Source organism: Fukomys damarensis, unplaced genomic scaffold (genome assembly GCF_012274545.1).
Source record: "Fukomys damarensis isolate Sample0158 unplaced genomic scaffold, DMR_v1.0_HiC HiC_scaffold_1, whole genome shotgun sequence".
In the NCBI taxonomy this organism is placed as follows: domain Eukaryota; kingdom Metazoa; phylum Chordata; class Mammalia; order Rodentia; family Bathyergidae; genus Fukomys; species Fukomys damarensis.
In genome coordinates this window covers 56,350,770-56,366,760 of record NW_022900913.1, presented here as the reverse complement: position 1 = coordinate 56,366,760, position 15,991 = coordinate 56,350,770, and the positions used below count along the sequence as shown (strand labels likewise).

General features: G+C 37.5%; 1 protein-coding gene across 6 annotated transcripts in view; it reads right to left on the bottom strand.

Moving 5' to 3' along the window:
* Arhgef28 (Rho guanine nucleotide exchange factor 28) overlaps positions 1-15,991 on the bottom strand; it is a 300,102-nt gene that overhangs the window by 73,514 nt on the left and 210,597 nt on the right. For all 6 annotated transcript variants that reach the window (XM_010635168.3, XM_033761423.1, XM_010635173.3 and 3 more), the window contains 5 exons: positions 14,864-15,071; positions 12,633-12,744; positions 8,926-8,968; positions 4,500-4,623; positions 4,027-4,159 (listed from right to left, as the gene is read on the bottom strand). In XM_010635168.3, coding sequence (XP_010633470.1) covers positions 4,027-4,159; positions 4,500-4,623; positions 8,926-8,968; positions 12,633-12,744; positions 14,864-15,071 — 620 coding nt within the window. The remainder of the gene's footprint in view (positions 1-4,026; positions 4,160-4,499; positions 4,624-8,925; positions 8,969-12,632; positions 12,745-14,863; positions 15,072-15,991) is intronic.

Genomic DNA, 15,991 nt, shown 5'->3' with positions numbered 1-15,991 from the left:
CATTACTAACCTAAAAGAGAGGAGACTGCCCATGTTATATCCCATTACTCAAGGTAAAAACTTCATCCTAATGACTAGTGCCAGCACCTCAAGAAAAAAAAACTTGTAAATTTTAAAACTAATTCTAAAAAATTGTAGGTTAAAGAAAAAAATCAAACGTACACTTCAACCCACAAATACTGATTCTGGAATTTAATGTAAAGGAATAATCAAAGAGGTGGACAGTGATATGTGCATAGGAATGCTCATGTATCTTTTGAAAATTTAGGGGAATTTTTAAATGTACAATAAGAAATAATTAAATACATATGAAATCAGCATCAAATGAAACATTGCCATTATAAGCAGATAGAATATTTTTATGATTAGAAGGGACTCTGTCAAAGTATCAACATCAACTTTCTCTATGTGGTAAAATTTAAGATTTTTCCTTAAGCCTTGTATGTGCTATAAATCCTAATCCCCCTTTGTTTTTTTTTTTTTTTTGATACCAGGGATCTTAAACTTGGGAGGCAGGTGGCAGAACCACTGCGCTAAATCCCCAGCTAATTCCTTTTTTTTTTTTTAGTAATGACTGCTTTAACACCTAAATATACCTACTTTCAAGAATTTCCAACTTCCATTACAACCTTCATTACAATCCACTTAACTCAATAGGAACCAGCATCTTAATGACTATAAAAGTTTCCTGTTCAGGTATCCCTGGCCCTGGGCTTTTTCAGTCATTTACGAGGCAACAATATCTAAAAGCCAGCTTCTGACGGCTACTAGAAGGCAACACAAGTCAGCATGTGATTACTGTTCTTAAAGAACTTAGTCTATTTCAGTAGTTAAAACTCAGAGAGGCTATACATAACAGGATATTAAACAGAATGTCATAAAAGTAATGGGCATTTAGCTCATTTAGTAATGGGATTGATCTCAGTAGCACCATACCTGCCTTGCAAGCTCAAGGTTCCAAGATGGATCCCCGGTCACCCCCCCTCCGCCAAAAAATATTCAGAAAAGTAATGGGCAAGAATTTGACCACAATGGGCCAAGGATTTAGCTCAGTGGTGCTGCCACCTGCCTCACAAGTGCAAAGTCCTGAGTTCAATCCCTGGTACAAAAAATAAAAGAATTTGACCATAGTGTTCAAGGAAGACCTCCAAGATCTGGATCCATGGCCGGAATAGAAAAAATAAACACAAAGGAGATTATCACAAGCTAAACAGCAGGAACAGGAAAGAACAGATGATGAAAGGCCAGGACAATAGGACTGGGAGGATTCAGGCTATCTGCAGTTGCTGAGGAGGCAAAAGTAGAACTGGTTAGTAGGTCCCAGATGAGGAGCTGGACCCAACAAAGAGCTTCGGCATGGCTCAACCCTGAATTCATGTGAGTCCCTGAATTCATGTGCGATGATGAAAGAGGCATTGTACAGATTAGTGGGGTATAAGTCTCATCATAAACTGTAGTTGGAAGCACATGGTGGGAAGACAACTAGCACAATTCACTCTCAGCGGGCCTGGAGGTGGCAACAGCGAGAGGGAAAATGAAAGAGTGAACAAATGACATTCAAGGCAGGGACAGAGGGAAGCAGACTCACAGGGACCAATGTTTGGCCTGTGTGCCATTATCCCAAGTGCATGGTGGGGAGGGACAGCATTTTGTGTCTGGATTCTGAAGCTGGTTTAAGTCATGTTGGGTTGCAGAGACAGTGAAGTCTCTCAATGAGATGCCTGCACACAGGGTCACCTTATGAGCCAGTTTGCCTCTGGCAGGCTTCGTTCAGTGCTATCATTACAGCATCGTTTTTAAAAGTGGCCCTAAATGACACAGTGCCTAGCCTCTAGGTAACCAAAAATGTGGAAGTAAAAGGGCTATAGGCGTTGATCCTAGAGGAAAAGAGTCTACATAGGGAAGATAGTCTATATTCTAAAATAACCTTTGCAGACCTGTATAATTAAACAATAAAGGGAAAATGAATAAAAGCCCTAGAACTGAGCCTAGAAGGCACTCAGAATTAGGGAGAAAGGAGACTATACAGATACTAAAACAGAACAGTCATGTGCCATGGAGAAGAGGAAGAGTTACCTGAAGAAGCATGGTCAGCCTGAAGCAAGAGGAAAGGCTCTCCAGCTCAACTAGAAAGTGGCCCCCAGCTTCCCTAAGCAGGACTTCAGTTAAGTAGGACAGGGGCCAAAACACAGATGGTTAATGAAGAAGGATCAGGATGGGATAGCAAGCAGTGAATGGAAAATTAAGAGCTGGAAAATATGAATGAGAAAGGTCTTGGCTGTGGGCTAGGGGTAAATTAAAGGGATCCAGTCCTATCAAAAAAGTGAAATGGCAAGCTGTGAAACACACACTCACCATGCAGATAACCTGACTGCTGAAATGTGGGCTGCCAGAAACAACCCCTAAACAATACTTACAGCAAATCCCAAAAAATTCAGCAAATTAAGAACTAGTGGCTCAGTGGTACAGTGCTTGGGTAGCATGCATGAGACCCTGGGATTGGGTCTTAGAAAATACACACACACACACACACACACACACACACACACACACACTATAAAATTAAATCACATCTGAATGATGTGTTATTTCAGATCCCATGAAAGAAAAAAAACTGAATCTTCAAGGAAAGCCAAGTTTAAGTATGCAATAAAGTTGGCATCATTGAGGACAGTGCCAAGCAATTCTGCCTTTAATGCCACAACAACCAATATGCCTTTAAGGCCATATGCAGAGAGTATTTTCATCAGAAACACTACTATAAGTACATTTAAATTCTTTATCTCTTTGAGGTAGGGGTAGTGTACAGATGCCTTCTGCTCTTCTCTGCCCAACATGTGCCCATTCCACCCCTCAAATACTCCTCCAAAATAGCTACCAATGCCATGAAATGCATTTCACTTGCCTGGGCATGAATTCTTTGTCTCTGAGTTATTCTTTGATTTAACAAATACTTACTATTTGCTCTAAGGTATCACTCTAGCTATTGTGGATATAGCAGAGAACAAGTTCAATAGACACAAATCCTACCCCATAGAACTTTGACAGCCGATAAAATCAATAGTAAGATGTATAGTAAGTTAGTCGGTGGTAAATATTATAAGGGAGGAAATAAAGAGAAAAGGTGAAGGCCAAGCCAGGAAATGTAACCAGGAAACCCTCAGTGTAAAGGTGCTATTCAATAATCCATGTGGCCAGCCATGGGAAGACCACTGCAGGCAGAGGATGGCCAGGGAAAGCCCCTGGTCAGGAGCACATCTGGCATGCTAGAAGAACATCAAAGACACTGGTGCAGCCAGAATAGAGGGAGCAAAGGGGAGAAGGAGGATGGAGCAGTCCTCATTGGGCCTTGCAGCTATGGTAAAGCTTTGGCCTGCAGTTGGAGGACACCGGAAGACATGGAATTCAGGAATCCGTGACTTAACAAATTCATGCAAGCTGATGCTTTAAGAATGGACTTTAGTGGGTCAAAGCACAAGGACATTAATTAGAATGATGTTGGAATGGTAACTTTAGACCAGCCAGGCGTCAGTGGTAGGTAGTAACAAGCAGATGGGTTTTATATACATTTTGAAAATAGAGCCAAGAGGATTACAAAAGGATTGGATGTGGAACGTGAGAGAAAGGAGGTATAAACAAATATTCCAAAGTGTTTGGCATGGCCATCTGGCTGGAATGACAGACCTGTCATTATCTGAGAGGATCTGCTTATAGATGCCACAGAGGGGGCGGTCAGGGGCTCAGTTTGAGACCTGTAACAGTGAGTGAAGATGCTGTGGAGACATCCAAGTGGGTACAACAGCAGTGAGGCACATGGGCCTGGGGCTCAGGAACACTATCAACTGTGGACAAAAAGTACTGATTCTATCCAATATCAGCCACTGCATGGTAACTGTCCCAATCACCTGTGCAACACTACATGCCATGTAATGTGGCATGTGAATGTGGCTAGCAATAGCCTATCCTGGAGGATCCTACTGGTTGGAGAAACAAAGCACAAAGCCATCACTAAGCCTGAGAACTTACTAGAACACTGGAGTAGCTCTTTCCCCAGGAGTGTCTTATCACATGCCACACACTGCAGAGACCCAGAGGGCATTCCTGGAACAAATTGATGTCGATTTGGTTTCTCTTTATCTTTGACATCCTTGTTTTTCATCTTCAGAAACAGTAGCAGCAGCAGAGAAGCCGGGAGAAATAGATAAGGGGAAATGTTGTGAGTCAACCTTCTTATAGAACCCTTAAAGACCAACAAATTATCTGCTTTTCCTATGGGAATACCAGCACTGCACACCAAGGAACAAGGAAATTGCAAAGAAATGCACTAGCTCCCATGATGTGGCTGTCTTAATATTTCCAATGAGTTGGGCAATATTCCACAAGAACGGTACAGATACAATCTAAAGCAAATGATTTTAAAGGAAAGTGGAAACCATCTTGACTTCTATGAAATAAAACCATCTATGCTTAATAGAAAATAAGTTTAGCATCTTAATTACCTTGGATTTATTCCGAGGGTTGGTCATCCTATTCATGAGGAAGCTGAAAGTTCGGCTCACTTTATACTTTTCAGATTCTGATTTGGCCGGGATGATGTATTTATCCCATTCTTCTTCCTCAACTCTACAAAAAAAAAAAAAGAATCTGTTATCGCAGCTTAAAAGAGGGAAGAAAAAACAGTATGTACATATATACAAGTATATGTGTGTATATATGTTGCAGTAGGTGTTTTGTTTAGGTTTTAATGACTACTCTAAATAGAAATGTAGAAACTATAAACAATATATTTTATACCTTACAGATAAATAGGCAGAATATACCTGTGATAAAGCAATTATCTCACAATGTTAACAACTGTAGAATGGAGGTGGTGGAAATGGGTATTCAGCATATCTTTCAACCTTTTTGTATTCCTGAAAATTTTTCATAGCTAAAATATTAATGAAATGAATAAACACACATAATTTTACTCTGAAAACATTCGACTCCTTGTTCACTCTGCAAATAGAAATTTCCCAGGATATAGCAGCCAAATAACCAACCATTTGAAACTGAACTTTATTTATTTTGGGAACACAGGGATAATACTCAGTAGACACATTTTTCTTTGTTGATATAGCTCAAGAAACAGACCATGTGGCTCCTGGTTCAGTCTCTCCTGTTCAGTCAGGCTATATGCAATCTAATACTCTCTCGGTTGAAGGGGAGAGAAAGAACACTACTGAAATTTTTCTAAAATATGAGGCAAGCCAGAGGTGCCTGTATCCAATCCATGAACACACTGAACATTATTTATTTTCATTCAATCCATAACAATTCAGTAGGAAAAAATCCAGGGTATGAAAAGTTGTGATTCCCTAATAATCTTTCTTCTAATATTATTATTGAGAAAAAAGGGAGAATATATTAAAAATCAACTAAGTATCATGTTAAACCAGATAACACAGCTGTAGTGTATTTTTATGATGAATATTTCCTAACTAAAGTCTCCCCTATCCCTTAAATCTCTCATTTTTCTAGTGGTTTACATATTTGTTCCTTGGAAATATTTTAAAGCAACCACATTATCCATATATGCTATACACACACAGATACACAGACACACAGACACACACACACACACACACACGAGATTACATGTCTTGAAATATGTTGCTTTCAATGACAACTTTTTAGGACTTCAGTTTCTCAAATCTGACTAATGATATATTCAGACTAAATTAACTCTAAGGCCCATTGCACACTTTAATATATACCACCCGGGTACATAATAAAGCTAATTCATTTAAGCTCTGTCTTAGTTACTTCAGGTTTCAAATGAATTTGGAAAACATAATCACTGGCTGCAGAGCTGCCTCTTGGCCATGTGGCTCTGTGTATCCTGCCTCTCAAATCCTGCTCAGTGAATGAAATGAAGTTTGTCACTGAGAGAGAACCTCTGAGGAACCTAGAGGGGAGTGAATAGAACCAAGCACTTACTGAGCACAACAAAGGATCTAAGGTCTTATTTCATTTCTACTTCTGCAGCCACCTCTAGTCATTTCAGTCTTAAATAACTGCTTGATTAACGTAACCTGAACTTTTCAACAATCTCTGGTGTTTTGACATTCTAATTTGCAAAATGTATATTCTGATATTCAATAGGCTTTTGATTTAATAGGTACCAGGGGAAGGACACATTTAAGAGCTCAGAAAGGATCCACTCGGATCACATTTTGTGACCCACTAAATGGGTCTAGGAATCTAAGATGCTAACGTCTAAGAAGACAGTGGTGTAATGAAAAGATTTAAACTCAGAATTAAAGAATGATCAGGTTGCTATGTGTTTCGAGGTCAAGAAGTCCCCTCCCCCATATCCCAACAGGAATAAAACTAAACTCTCCCAAATAATAGAAAATAAATTCTTGGAGACCCTGCTTCCTACTCCTCATGTTACAGAAAACTGAATCAATCAAAATTACTTTTATTAAAGATCTGTAAGTGCACCACAATGTACCATATCATCCTGTAAAATTCTACAAAATGATGGATAAAATCATGCCACTTAACCTTTTAAGCTCAAAGATGGAAATGACAAAGCAAACATACAAACACCAAAATACTGAGTAAACTTAGGACTACCACTCAGCCTGGTAGGAACATGAATATCACAGACAAAATCCACTATTAGCTTATAAGAATGGATATGACTGGGTAGTCTCTAGGCAAATGTAAGAGATTGGCTGATTTGCATGTTTCAAATCCAATTTAACTCTGTGGCATTCATCTATATAACAATCAGATACTTAGACAAAGACTGAGAAGAGAAACCCTTCAACTAATATCAAAACAAAACTTAAATCACTTTTAAGTTTATAAGAATTTGCAAGAAAAAAAAATAAGTTCAACATGCCAGAACAAGGATGTCTGATTTCCTTTATTAGTTTGATGATCATTAGAATCACTCAAAATAAAGGTTCACAAGTTTCATTCTTCAGAAACTCTCCCAGTACTGTCTTTTTAATAGGCAAATGGATATTTAAAGTGTATCAAGAATATGGATCCTCAGTATCTTAACCTTAATAAATTACATCTTCCATGTTTTAAGGATCTGGGCATCTAGAGTATAAAAACAAGTTGCTACTATACAAACTGCAAATTGATACAGTAGCACTTCCTTTAACCCTCAGATATTTGGCTTCTTTTTTTTTTAAAGCATGCAATGAATGTAATAGATTTAAGATAGATGCTGAGTCATGCTATATGATCTTTAAGGAATCGGGATAGATGGAGTGTCTGCTTCAAAGAGCCTGCAAAGTCTGGCATGAGGCCCTTTTATGTGGTTGTATCCTTTTCCAAACACTGTGCTTAATATAAACAAAATAATTTCAAAGTAGGGAGTTAGCACGACTGAAACAAAGAAAAGGTATGGCTCAGGATCTCACTAGAATATCCAACAAGATGTCAGGACTAGAATGAGTGAGAAGCAAGATCTGTTCTCCTGGTCACCAAAAGATATGGCTGCAAGAGAGAGGCTTTCAGGATATAGACCAAGATGAATGAAAGAAGATGGGCAACAAACAACAAGACAATCAGGAGTGAAGGAGGAATCAGAAAAGGCCTCTCCCATCCAAGTTAAACGGTTGTATAAGTTACTATTTAGCCAGCTGTGACACTGGCTCCCCTAGTCTTAAGTCTGTCTCATAATGGAAAATAATATTTTTATTTTAAAAAGCTTTAATAATCAGCCCATTATTTCTTCCATTGTTAAAAAGACAACAGGAAGAAGACCGCTCATCAAAATGAAGACCAAGATGATGATCAAATTCCAGAATTAGGAAGTAAATGAAGGAATAAACACAAGCTGCTTAAAACACAAGACACACAAAAACACTCAATAACTGACAGTTACTACTGCTGCTGCTACCATCACTGTCCTCGTTGTCATTGTTACAGTCACGATGCCATCTTCATTATTATCCTACCTCTCAAGGGCATTTTTAGACTTCTATTTTTGTCATTTGGACGGTAACATATTAGTCTACACAGCACAGAAATGAACCAACGGAGGCTTTTTCTTATTGCTACTTTTATTCTAAGATTAAAAACAAAATAGTTTTACATATTAAAAAAGCTTCAGAGGATTAGTATTAATAGGCCAAAATTAAAACCATTTTACCATTTTTCAAATGGTCTCTTAAAGCCAAACTTTTTTTTTTTTTTTTGGTACAGGGGATCAAACTCGCTTCCAAGGCAGGCAGCAGAAGCACTGAGCTAAATCCGTGGCCCAATGCCAAAAGTTTATACCATTTCTGGCACTTGTTCTGCCCAGTAACACACAATTCCAGGGCTATTTCTCAGTGTGACAAGTGAGGTGTTACTCATTCAAGAAGCTACAAAATCAGCAACCATGCTTGCATCTTGGTCTGCTTTCCAAGCTTGGCCCCAGTGAGTTTTTTAACTTTCTAGGAAAAAGCTTAGGTGTAAAGTTTTAAAATCTGTGTAACAATCAGAAAGCCAGTGATGCTAAAGGTAATTTTTTCATCTTTAATTCTTTGTATGAAATATAACACCGCTTAGAAAAATCCAAAAGGGAGCTGGTCAGGAAGTTTGGGCCCTTTGTATCATGACCCGCCCGGGGGCTTGTCCTGGCAGAGCAGACCTAGAGCTCTCCCACTGCTTTCCTGAAGCACCCTCTCCAGAAGGTATTTGTCTTTGAAAATAACCAGAAGCAGAATATCCTGTCCCCAATCCCAAGGTCTGCACACCTGAGGACTGAAAGGAGACAGTGGGTCTTTCTCCTCTGACACAATGGAAACAAAAGTTTTAGACAGGCTCTTACCCAGAAACCTCTCCCAACTATTGAACCAATATCAAAAGAAATGGGTAAATACTCCCAAAGATGGAGCAAGAGGTCCCTCCAGAAAACAAGAACCATTAACATACCTTTTCTCTCCTGGTGGCTCTGATAGGCTGTAAGTTCTTTGCTCTACAAGACACAAAACAATAAAATGAAAACCAAGGCAAACTGGCAGTTATGTGTCAGTTTGAAATGCACACTAACCATATTTTATCATTATCTATGCTACCAGTTAGAAAATAATTAGAAACAAGTCACATTATGTAAGTAAGGCATTGCTCTGGATATCTCTATCGCTTTCCTTAGTCTGGAGAGAGTGGGGAGATCAGATTTAAGTTAGCATCAGCAAGAGGAAGCAGACATTTTCAGAAGTGCTAAAAACTAGTTCTATATATTTGAATTCTATGCACCACAGCACCTCCCCCCCACACACAAACACTTTATTCATAATATTAATTCTCCAATATAGAGAATCAGTAGAGGTCTTAGGTGCTACTTTAGCAAAGCTCAAAGGAAATATCTTGACAGCCAGCGTGAGAGTCAATCTCAGTACAACTGCAATATTTTTAGAAAATCCTAGCAACAGCCAGTTCAGAGGTGAGCTTTGGTTTGCGGCCTTTGCCATGGGGCTTGTGGGGAGAAGGTAGGCTTATGCAAGTGTGGTGTCATCTTGTTTCTGGAGTTGGAGTACTGTACTTATTACAAGAACAGAGCAGAAACACTGAATTAAATAGTGAGAGAGACTGAAGGAGAGAACGGCCGCTATGGAGCACGCCACCTTCAGAGCAGGACACACCCTTACCATCACTATCCACGAGAGTGATGAGGCAAAACAAGGCTGTAAAGGGAAGTGGATCAAACACCTAGGGAGAATGAGTAAATACTCCCTGAAATGTGTGCTTCTCAATGACGCACCTAGTATGATCTTATATGCAATGAAAAACCTGCTTTGGGAAAGTTGAAGGTTTTATTTTATAGCCATTATAAAATGTTCCTCAAATTAAGTCACAGACAGAATCATGATCCTTACTGCAAATAAACTGAAGTTATAAGAGTAGAGATATCCAAACTAATCCAGCTTTTAGGCAATCAAACAGACTCAGGCAGCTGGACACAATCTAATAGGAACCCATCCAACAGTTCACAGTAACTTTCAAAAGTAGGTGGACTTCACCCTCAAATTCTTAAATATAGAATGCTTTCTGTATGTCTTGGTGAGGTTATAATTATTTTTTCAAAGTATGACAATGTCCTTTTCTATCTAAACATACAACGTACCAAAGGGAATTACGAACTGAACTTTGTTTTATGTGTACAAACATGAAATAATAAAGTTGCCACCACTGTACTCTGGGTGTCAGAAATAAAGGTGTGAGAAGTAACAGTAATGCTTTGAAAGTGACAAGGAAGACAGAATATGTCAAATGAGAATAAAAAGGAGTAAAAAGCATCTTATCTTTCTATATCAGTAATATACCTTATCTATGGTAGCTTTCCCCTGGGAAGAAAGACTTGAACTTTCTTCAACTAGAGATAAATTTTAGAACTATTCTAAACTTATCAAGAAAAGATCTATAGCACCACAAATGTCAGTCGACTTTTGACCAAACACAAGGCCAGCTTTCACAGCTGTGGTTGGATTACATAAACACAGTGAAAACTATTCCTTCTTCATTCAGAGATAATTTCTTCTTCATACTCCAGTGGTTCTGATGGTTATTAGTGCAAAAGTGTGCAACCCCGCACATCTACCCTTCAGAATCTTTGTATGTGTATGTATGGCTTCAAGCTAAATCACCTGGTTATAATTCTAGCCTTTTGGTTAGTATCAGACTTCTTTTAAATAGCCTTGTCTTTAAATATACCACCTAAAGGGGGCTGGGGATTTAGCTCAGTGGTTCCGCCACCTGCCTCACAAGTGCGAGGGCCTGAGTTCGATTCCCAGTACAAAAAAAAAAAAGAAATATCTATCTATCTATCTATAGATATCTATAGATAGATAGATATATATAAAGATCTTATTTGCAGAAGAAATAGAACTGATTTTTTATTCTTCTAATTCAAATACAAAGATTAAAGGATGATATGTAAGATAAAAGTAGCTTTCTCTGTTCACTAAAATTGAACAAGATAAGCATATTTTTCTCTTAGCAGTCAGGTTCCTTTCAGTCATCTAGTCTGTAATTTCAAACTTCAGAATGCTCTGACTCCACAAATCAGAGAAATCACGAAGAGAAAAGAAAGGCCACCATGTTGTACACCATGTGGAAAACTTAAACACTTTCCAAAGAGTGAGAGTGCCAAGCTAGAAATTCCAGCAAAAAGCTGTCACGATTCCTTACAAGGAACCTAAACCAAAAAATAAATAAAAAGAAAATACAACAAAAGGAACCTAAACAAAAGCTAGGGAGACCTGGCAGAAAAACCCATATAATTAAAAAAATAAAAATCCAGAGCAAATTCAGTCTGCCATCTTCGTCCCATCCTTTTGAGGTGGTTGTTTCCACTACTTTTTCTGTGAACCTTCCTTTCAGAGTCTGCCCATTTGGGCCGCCTTGTTGGCACAGCAGTATAGTGCATCACTCTCATAGAATCTGTCTATTCTGAAAATAAACACTGACATTTATTAGCACTCTGCTTTCTTCTCTTCTAATAATACATCCCAAAAAGGGGGGGACACATACACAAAGTAGCTCTTGCTTTGCATTTTATCTCGCTTGTCTGTCATATTCATTCAACAAGTATTTATTGAACAGCTATCATATGTAAATCATTATTTTAGACTAGCAGTTCCAGGCACAAAGATTACACTTTCGGTATTATTCCTCATACCATAAAAATGCAAAGGAATACTAAAAATGTAAAAAGAAAAAAGGAAAAGAGGAAGAAACAAATAAATTCTATATATTAAATATTGTATACTGGGAAATGAGTAAGCACATCTCTTACTTTCTTACTTTCTGAGGCTTTTATGACTCAATGATAAGACAAGAAAGGCACTATTTCATATATTGAAATCAATTTTGTTAAAATGTATTTTGCATTGGAATGAATATTTCCAAATATGCCTTTAAATGTAATTGTGACATAACGTATTGTCTAAAGAAAACATGGAAATTAAAATTTAAAATAAAGTTTAAAATGGAGGCAGGGACTGACAGCAGCTGTACAGGGAGTCCTAAGTTGCCCATAACTGTTCTATATAGAGAGCCAAATTCACTTCTGAAAATGCATCAAGCTACATATGTAATTTGCATCTTTTTTGTAATTATATATCTCAACTAAAATTTTATTGTGTAAATGTTATATTTCTGATTTCTTACACTGCCAACCGAAACAACAAATAAACGCTGACATACATGTATTCATGTTGTGACCATGTTGTTATTTCAACTCTCCAAAGGTTTAATAAAGAAGGAAAGAATCAATTTTGCTATGCTTTGGCTCTGAGGAGCTGAATTATTTTGCCACTTTACATATAAGACAAAATTAATTTTTATAATTTACTTAAATAAAGTCCTAATTTCAGTTTATATTATATTTGAGGAAAACATTTTATTCAAAGAGTAGACAGGTAGAGAGGTATGCACGTATGTGTAAATGTCATAGAAATGAAATCTATAACATGATTGATATTCAATAAGAAAAGGATTTTGCTAAGCTTAGAAAAATCAATTGTGGAAATGGAATTGAAAGTTGCCTGCTGTTCTTAAGTATTTTATGCACTTAACCTAACTGAAAATTCTATCCTGGTATAGAATGCTTTCAAAGCGAAATGGTAAACAAGGCATACCTTCCCTTGAATTGTACACTGTAAAATCGCGTATTAGCCGCGTTCTTCCCAAAGAAATTTTAGGTGATGAGCATGAATAAGAACGCGAGCGGATTCCAGAAAGCAACGATTCCTGAAAAGAGATCATAAAGTTTTTTTTAAAAAAAACTGTGAGATTTGAATGTGTTCAACCACGAATGTCACTAAATCAGTATCTTTGAGAAAAGTCAACTGGAACACTACTTTGATTTATTGTTTTTAACCTGAATTTTCAGCTATTTTATATGTAGCACTCAAACAAAATTCAGCGCTGAGTTCTCTATATTTAAGGATTATTAGGAAGTAGAGGAATAGCCACTTATTAGAGTTTCTTAAGCTTCCAGATACCCATTTAAATCTACAGTGTAAGTCACAGTCTCTAGAGAAAAATACACCTGGTCAATATATAAATCATAATAGTCTGTGCTCATTTTTCATAGATATTCCAACCAGCACCTTCTGGATATCATTAATATTATTCCTTTTTAATGACCTGACATTTTCATTCCTGTTTTTCCAATTACATATTATTTCTATCATTATATTGGCAACCTGCACAAAAATACAAAATGGCAAGATAATTAAGACATGGTTTTCTTCAGTGTTCCAAAAAAATTAGAGGAATATACAATAGAACTTTATTAAAGCCAATCATGATATCCAACTCCTATTCTATGGAGGTCTTAGGATTGGTTCTGCCCAGGCATTTTTAAGATGCCATTTAAGGTTAGGATTAAAGGAAAGTAATGCAAAATTCTTGACTGAAATTAAGCCATCAGAATTTGTCCTTCCCAATATCAGCCTCTTCCTTTCTTCCTAAGTGAAAACATATGGTTCCACTGAGTGTATTGGTTAGTTCAAGAGCCTAAAGGGAAACTTCCCTCTTGGATCAAAGGGTCGTGGGCTGTAGCTCCCTGAATGTAACAGGAAGTAGCCCCCAGGCCTGGATATTAAGAAGGGTTACAAGATGTGAAGCTGTCCCAGAGCCTTAACAGTGAGCTGGATATCCAAGGCCTTAGCAAAATGCCATGTCTTCACTTAAGACATGTATGGTAATCATTTTCCCTAACAAAAATAAGTTATCCTGTGTATACAGTGTATACAGAGGCAAATTCTTAACACAGAACAACATAAAAGTGTTTCACAAAGACTAGAATTTTTCATTCCAAGTAATAATGTTTTTCAATATTTCTTTCAAGACACAAAATTAGTATCTACATTAACAACCATATTGATGTCTAATCATCCAGAAACAGTACATAACATTCAAACTCAAAAGATAATGAACTCTAAAAGTCTGAGGTGAGGGGAAAGGACAGCACATCTTTCTTTGCTCAGAAGACCTCAATTTGGTTAATAATTCTACCACCAAGCTGGAGCTACCTGAACAAAACACTAAACCCTCCAGTACCTCATCTGCTCAAAGAAGAAAATCCTGGTAAGTTGTCAGAAAACTGAATAGCTTCCACATACTTATAACACACTTTGTATATTGTATGACATGTTACAAAAATAAAGCATTACCCTAAAGACCAAAATATTCTTGGTAAGATCATTTTTGGCATTGCATATATTGTTCTACAAACTAAACAAGTGAAGAAGTACAAAAATCAAACAGAAAGAAAATATACATTCAAACACAAAAGAGTCTTTCTTTGAAGGACCAAAAGAAGGTATTTATTTTTTTTAACAACCACAACAAAATGAAATTCTCATGTGAAACTGCCAACAAGAGGAAACTGGCTCCCTGGCAAAGGTGACAAAGTTTAGTTTCAGATTAGTTCGCAAAGCCACGAATGCTCATCAAATGTCATCTCAGTTTTGCTAACATCTTTTGCTTCACCCCCTGGGTCCACAAAAAAATTTACTTGAGCAAAACAAATTTGGTCATTTAAACTCATTTAACACCACCAGTTTTTCTCCCTTTGCTTAAAGGATAATGGTAGAAATCATTATACAAAACGTTAAAAATTTTTCCAAGTATGTCAAAAAAGGTATCTACTCCTTGTACATTAGTGGGAACACACATCCTTTGTAAGGGCTATAAAAGTGGTAGAGAGGAAAAAGACTCCAGTAGACATCACTAGTCATCCTTTTACAAAAATAGCTCTTCTACAGGAGTGAAAAAGAATTTGTCTTTCAACTTCAGGTGGAGAGATTTAGGTAACATTCTGCACATTAACAATAAGCTGAATTAATAGCAACCAAAATACCTTCAGTTGCAGATTACTTGACAGAGAAAGCGATTCAGTCCTGGCGATATTAAAATCTGATTCAGTGTTGCTCTCAAAAGAGTCCAATTCATCCCCACTGGGAAGCCCGGTTCCTGAGGAACTCTGAGACACTGGAGTAGAGCAAGTGTGTGGCTGCTCAGAATGTCCTTCCTCTTCACTGTTGGCAACCAGGGCATCAAAGCTGGAACTGAAGCATAGAGAAAGTGACTCAATAACCAGACAGACATAAAGATGGACTGACATTAGTCCCTGTTTAAGTTCCCATACTTTCCTTGCTGGAGGTATCATGGTTATTTATTTAATTTCCTACTAATAGTTAATAAGTTTTTATTATTTTTCCCTTGTTCCAAATCTCTTATTTCTAAACAAAATTTTGTGTTTTGCCAAAAATGAACATTTCTACCATTCCCATTGTCTAAAAAAACCAAAGTTGGTTTGAATTAGTACCAACCTCACTATTTTTGTTTTGTAAATGTAGTTATTCCAAGTCCCACACAGTAACCCTTCAAATATTGACACTGCAGACAACACAGTCATCGGGCTGATGGACACAGCCACTGGGGTGCTGTGTGTTCATAAGTGAGGTGGATTCCTCTCACCAGGTCTCCGCTGGGGAGTCAGGAGCAGAAGGAAGGAGGAATTTGTGAAGCTCTCACTTCATAGATGAGTCACAGCACAGGTCAGAAATAAATCAAACACCCAAACGTAAGTATCACTGGGTTTTCTGAGGTGAGAAACTAAAGATATAGAGATAGATAGATAGATAGATAGATAGGTAGATGCAAAGGGGTAGCAAAATGAAATATAAATAAATAGAAAGTAGGGAAAGGTAAGAAGAAACTCTATGTGGAAAAGTGCAATGTTTAAACTTCCCAGAGTCGGAAGGGAAAGAAAGAAAGGAGAGAGAGAGAGAGAGAGAGAGACAGAGACAGAGAGACAGCGAGAGAGAGGGAGGGAGGGAGAGGGAGAGGGAGAGGGAGAGAGAGAGAGAGAGAGAGAGAGAGAAAGAAAGAGAGAAAGAAAAAAAAAGAAAGAAAGAAAGAAAGAAAGAAAGAAAGAAAGAAAGAAAGAAAGAAAGAAAGAAAGAAAGAAAGAAAGAAAGAAAGA